The 6720-nt window shown below is 34.3% G+C and overlaps 1 protein-coding gene across 1 annotated transcript in view; it reads right to left on the bottom strand.

The window, feature by feature from the left end:
- Window positions 1-1289: 1289 nt before the first annotated feature.
- The window catches only part of prph (peripherin), an 8039-nt gene continuing 2608 nt past the window's right edge, over window positions 1290-6720 (bottom strand). The window contains exons 2-9 of the mRNA XM_026242287.1: window positions 4888-4948; window positions 4274-4369; window positions 3435-3602; window positions 3214-3339; window positions 2819-3039; window positions 2673-2722; window positions 1874-1947; window positions 1290-1689 (exon numbers count right to left, since the gene is read on the bottom strand). Coding sequence (XP_026098072.1) covers window positions 1618-1689; window positions 1874-1947; window positions 2673-2722; window positions 2819-3039; window positions 3214-3339; window positions 3435-3602; window positions 4274-4369; window positions 4888-4948 — 868 coding nt within the window. The 3' untranslated portion in view covers window positions 1290-1617. The remainder of the gene's footprint in view (window positions 1690-1873; window positions 1948-2672; window positions 2723-2818; window positions 3040-3213; window positions 3340-3434; window positions 3603-4273; window positions 4370-4887; window positions 4949-6720) is intronic.

Here is a 6720-nt window from a genome sequence, read left to right as displayed (position 1 = left end):
CTTGTAAATATAGAAAATTATATATATGTATACAGTACAGACCAAACGTTTGGACACACCTTCTCATTCAAAGAGTTTTCTTTATTTTCATGACTATGAAGATTGTAGATTCACACTGAAGGCATCAATGGCTATTTGACCAAGAAGGAGAGTGATGGGGTGCTGCTCCAGATGACCTGGCCTCCACAGTCACCGGACCTGAACCCAATCCAGATGGTTTAGGGGTGAGCTGGACCGCAGACAGAAGGCAAAAGGGCCAACAAGTGCTAAGCATCTCTCGGGAAACTCCTTCAAGACTGTTGAAGACCATTTCAGGTGACCACCTCTTGAAGCTCATCGAGAGAAAGCCAAGAGTGTGCAAAGCAGTAATCAAAGCAAAAGGTGGCTACTTTGAAGAACCTACAATATGACATATTTTCAGTTGTTTCACACTTTTTTGTTATGTATATAATTCCACATGTGTTAATTCATAGTTTTGATGCCTTCAGTGTGAATCTACAATTTTCATAGTCATGAGAATAAAGAAAACTCTGAATGAGAAGGTGTGTCCAAACTTTTGGTCTGTACTGTATATATATATATATATATAATTTACAAGTAATTGTGCCTTCACTGTGACTTAGTACTATAACTTCATAAATATGTTACGAAATTTGTGGAATTTCCACTGCTGAATAGCACAAGAAATCTGGGTATAAAGTCTTTTGAAAATATATTTAATATATATTTTTTGGCTCCTTATCAGTGTCCTTACATGTCTATTCTTCTTACTAAGTTTACAATTGTCTTTCTTAAAACTACACGTTTGCATGTTGCGCATGTACAGAATATTTAATTCTAAATAAAATGTAAGTAGAATTACCAGTCTAGAAATAATGAGGAAGGATTTGATCCGAAACATTTGTGTCGTGCCCCATCAGTGATCAATGTAAAATAATACCTAAAAAAAAAGGCTATTCTTGTGAGTGTGGATCACAATTTCCTATAACTTGAATTTAACGACCCATTAGTATGCTATATGCTTAAAAAAGTAAAAGACTCTTTAGGTATCAGTGTTTCCGTTTTTTTTCTGGGACCTAAAGCAATGCACATTTTGTTGGTCTTTCTTATCTGACACACTCAGTTGAGTTAATGGAGCTCTTTTTAACAAGCTAATGATCTAATGAGTTCATGATCCAGATCACAACATGTGCGGTTCTGTTGGTCCCATAGGAGCAGATTAAAAGTCCTCTGATTTGTGGCAAGACTCGCAGGCAAACACTTAATTATGGACAAAAAGACAAACTCATTCAGTTTCCATTCACTTTTATTTGAAGATTATATTGACGTGAACTTCTGAAATATTATTTTTGTTGTCTGTAAGTGATTATTTGTTGGGCATGTTGTTAGTGACTTTATTAGGTCTGCAAACATGATTTATTAGTTAAGGCAGTGTCATGTTATGCTCATATTTAGTAATAGCACCATATCATACACAATACTGAGTCACATTTTAGCTGATTATTCACTACTCTACAAGCATCATCGTAAACATTGTTACGGTCCCTTTAAAACTGCAACACATATTAATAACTCATCAAGCATTCATTTATCTGCACGCTCTAATCTTTGTCAGATTTAATCTTTGCCTTGACCATGTGAATCTTTTTTCTCATCTCTGCCCTTTTCTTTTGTCGATTCTTTCACCACCTGAGCAATGAACAAAAGATTCAATCAGATACAGTATATGCAACATATGTTACAAATATATATATTTAAAAAAAAATCTAACAAGATATAATTTTAAACATGAGAATACTCTGTATACAGTGTTTTTTCACTGGCCAATTGTTAAAGGAACTGTTTCAATAAGTCTGGAAACAAAAAGCCTCACCTCTCCATCACGAGTCTCAACGGTCTTGATTACGACTTTCTGTCCAGCTCTAGTATCAGAAAACTGACCATAATCTGTTCAAAGACATCACACAGCAGATGATATGATGCGAGGGTGGAATAAAAGAACTCAAGACTTGAGAGAATTAAAACATGTTACAGATTGACACAAGATGAATCATTGCATTATTTTATGTCATCATTATCATAAGCAACTACAGTAGCAATCAAAGTTAACTCAGTTTCTTGGAAAAGATTCGGTTTCAGCAGAAGGAAATTTGACCGTTAACACAAAGGAATAGTTCACCTGACATACAACTCTTCCAAAGTAATCTAAATGGTTTTAGATGAGAACTATTTGATTACATTTTAAATAGCATTTGAATTAGTTCTCGTTGGCTTGATCACACACATTGAAATATGATCATCTTTGACTATTCTGACATGAAAAAAAAAAAAAAAAAGGAAGAAAAAGTTTCATTCTTATTCAATTGCTGCTATAAGGTCATTTGTGCTGTACAATTGCCTACATAATAAGGCAAGGTAGCTCTTTTTTAATTTCTTTTTTATTTTGTCTGTGTGGAAAGAGCAGTACATGGATCTTTTACTTTAAATACTTCAAAGCACTACTAAAGTTTGCTTGGCTGGTCTGTGTGTGCGATTCTACAACCCTCTTTTAATTTTGAGTGAACTATTCCTTGAAAACCTTCAACCATCCATCCTGATAAAAATCTAAATTGCTCTTTTTTTTAAATAATAATAAACATTTTCGTTCATGTAGTATGTTATGATAGACTCACCACCACTGTATCCACTCATTGAAGGCATTTTCATGATAGGAACCACAATTCTGAAAGGTGCCGTTTGAAGGTCATCAGTTACCAGAGTAAAAAAAAAAAAAAAAGTACATGGTATCACACAATATATACAATGTTATCACTCTTACCGGTTTTCCTCTCCCTCCAGGAGTTTCCTGTAGGTGGCAATCTCAATATCTAGGGCCATCTTAACGTTGAGCAGATCCTGGTATTCCCGCAGGTGGCGTGACATCTCCTCCTTCAGGTTTCGTATCTCGTCTTCCAGACGGGACACAGTATCTTGATAGTTTCTGGCCTCTGCAGCAAACTGCTCTTCCATTTCTCTCATCTGCCTCAGCAGAGCCTCATTCTACCATCACAAACACACACACATCTAAATAAGGGATGAAACACCCTATAATCACTACAGAAATACACACATTTGATAAAACTAAACAACTTAGGTTTCAAATATAACATAATTAGTGAAACCCCTGAATCAAAAAGAAGATGCAAAAATATTTTATATAGGTTATGTACGTACAGTGCTCTTGAGAGAATCGATATCACAGTTCTGGGCTTGAATTTGTCTCCTCAGGTCATTGTTCTCTTGTTTACCCTGTCTCATGGCCTCAGCATTGCGCTTGGCCGAATCAGTCAGGTCAGCAAACTAACAGAGAAAACACAGAGATGATCAGTAAGTTTTACAGTATTTTATCAGTGTATTATTAATAACTCACAGTGACTCTTGGTGATGGCACTCACCTTGGACTTGTACCACTCTTCAGATTCCTGCATGTTTTTGGTGGCGATGCTCTCATACTGAGCTCTAATGTCTCGAAGAGCTCCGGTCAGATCAGGCCGGCTGGACGTCTCCATCACCTCCATCTTCATCTGCTGACTCTGAACACTCACCTGTACATCCTGAATTTCCTGCACATTTAAAAAACACAATTCTTTTGAATGTTTACGTGTTGTTGTTTTTTGTTGAAAGTATACAGATGGAATCAAAATGGAAAGGATTGTATGTAGCAAGAGTGTATTTCAGAATAAAACATCCTCATAAAATCTATGCAAAATTTTATGACAAATATTTATTTTCAGAAAAGCAATTTTAAATGTATTCCTCTAACTTCGTAAACATGTCTGGACATGTCCACTGGCAAAAAAAATTACAATTTCATTCTTAACTGTTATTAGTTTATACTGATAATAACACAGAAAGGTGTATTTAGCCTGTAACTGAAAAGTCATTGGGGGACCAGAAATTGCTTGGTTGGTGGTGACAGAATGTTCATCTATAGGTAAACTATCCTACAATGAGTCCTATCTATCCTATTCTATACTGAGTATATTAAGTATAGTCCGCTTGTAGTTGTCTATACTGATGGATTAGCTTCTTACATACTTTTTCCCACAAATACTAGCTTCTTTGAGATAATACACCAGCATGTATTTTAGCCTGTACTATCCTTATAAATCTATGTTTATCATAACAGTTCAGCGTTTTAGCTATTCAAAACCATATATTTTCTGTATAGACAGGAATTAGAATTTCACATTCACTGAATTCATTATTTCTTAATTAAATATTAGTGTCTCACCTCATCATGCATCTTCTTGAGGAACTCAATCTCATCCATCAGAGACTCGATCTTTCTCTCCAGTTCCAGACGAGCAAGTGTGGCATCATCCACATCCTTCAGGTATAAACACATTCAGATTAATTTTTTTTTACATACTTTCGAAATTTAAACATTGCATTTTTTATCTTTAGCTGACTAATGATAAGGGTGCAAATAATGTCAGAAGAAGACTGAAAAAAGTTATATTTTAAAAGGTTCACATGTGTTTCAATTCAAACAATTTATTTATTTATTTTTATTTTATTTTTTTTACTGAAAGTGAAGATGGGAGTCAATCCCAAAATGAGAACCTTAATTATTTTTAGAGAAGATTGCTTTCAGGGAAAATCGGAAATCAACTCTAATGATATGCCTGAATCCGGAAACAAATGAATTTTTAGCACTTTTGTTCCCATTGTCAAGTCTTTTTTTTTTTTTTTTTTTAGTTATGCACAAATTAAACACAAAGACCTTGACACTGTGACAGGTCTGAAGACTTCTTATTGTCACGGCATGACAAAAATAATGAACCACAGAGACAGCATTCAGTGGAAATATGCAACGTTATACAATACTTTCCATTATCACATTACCTTGCGAAAGAGAGTCAAATTATTCTCAGCTTCCTGTCTTTTCCCCATCTCCTCATTTAACCTGCACATAAGAGAAAATAAAATAAAATAAAAAATAAAATAAAAAACCTTCTCCCAGAGTTACAGAAAACGTAATTATACATTAGTGTGTTGTTAGAGGATTCATGTAATCAATCTTTTATTTAATATTGGGATGACTGAGAGACTGTATGTCTGAAGCCAAGGTTGTAATATAAATATAAAATCTTATCTGGCAGGGAGTCAGAGGAGCAATTAGCTAATTTGCTTAAAAGCATCTGAGATTACATTACTACCAGTAAAGTAAAATGTTCTTATTGCAAATATAATAATCTATTCAAAGCATAAGCCAAGAATGTAGAGTGAGTCCAGTACTTCTGCTTTGTCCATACCATAATATATTGTATGAAGAAAAAAGACTAAATCTAGACTAAAGCAGAAATAGATATGTTATCATACGCTAACAACATCAACCACACCAATGTATGACTCTTAAGGTTCAGCTAAAATAGCCAGCAACAACATGGAGTTATCTTATTCTATTCTATTATTTTCTATTCTACTCTACTTTATCTATAGCACACTTGTACACACAATTTATTTTATTTTTCAGTTTATTTATGTGTATTTTATTTACATCTTATTATCATTATCTGTGTCTTGTTGTTGTTATCTCTGTGTACTGAAGCTTGTGACACCAAAACAAATTCCTTCTGAACACATACAGTGATTCATTAAAATAATGAGCAAAAATTATAATGCAGAATATGAACAATGCACATTATAGTTTATTAGAAGAAAAATTAATGCACTGCTTTAAGGTACGTGAGCTAAAGCTTTTGATTGCTTCCATTGTCCTCATTTGTAAGTCACTTCGGAAAAAAGCGTCTGCTAAATGATTAAATAAGGCTGAAATTTTAGTTGGCTACAATAGTATAGGCCTGCTTCTTATAATGTTATATACGAGTTTAGATTTTTACGGGGATTGCTCACCTTTCTTTCTAAATCAAATTCTGATCGTCGAAATGTTTAAATTAATATATAAAATGTTTTGTCAACTAAAATAAGAACCCATCAATATTGACTAATATAAATGTAACAATAATAATAATAATAGTTCCTTACATTTATATAGCATTATATTACATTTATATAGCGTTTTTTCTAAGCACTCAAAGCACTTTACATTGTTGGGGGTATTTTCTCATCCACCACCAGTGTACAATGTACATGCCATGATTGAATAATGACTGCATTTAAAGGATATTTACATCAAAATACAAAACCATGATTAAAATTTAAAAGATACATTCAGATAAATTAATGGCTAAAAAAGTATCACTCTATTTAACAAACATTCTACTCAGTATAAATAACTTTTCAATTAAAAGAACAAAACTGATGTTTTCGATGTTAACTAATGTTGCTGGGCAATGTTGCAATCAACAGATAGCCAGGTGAGACACAGGGCCATGACCGATCTAAAGAAATTTGTTGCACTTTCTTAATGGGAAAGTGCCCAAGCAACATTGCTCAGCAACAATGCTCTAAAAGTTGCCACCCAACCACACACCTTGCCCTCCAGGACCAGAAGAGGATCTTATGCAAGTGGACGCCTTTAAACGTCTTTCAGTAGCATCTCTCTGCACTGCAGAGCTGGCAGCTGTATCATCTCAATGTCCTTTGAGACCTCCTTGTTTTCTGGTAAGTCCCATCTGTTCCACCTTGCTCAGTAGTGGGCAAACCACTTGTTTGTCACAACATTTAACCATTAGTTTACTCTTCCCCTGACACTGAAAGGCTGCAACCTTGTCT

The sequence above is a fragment of the Carassius auratus genome, unplaced genomic scaffold (assembly GCF_003368295.1).
Source record: "Carassius auratus strain Wakin unplaced genomic scaffold, ASM336829v1 scaf_tig00001155, whole genome shotgun sequence".
NCBI lineage: Eukaryota > Metazoa > Chordata > Actinopteri > Cypriniformes > Cyprinidae > Carassius > Carassius auratus.
The sequence above is the reverse complement of the archived record's forward strand: the minus strand, read 5'-3'. Positions and strand labels throughout refer to the sequence as shown.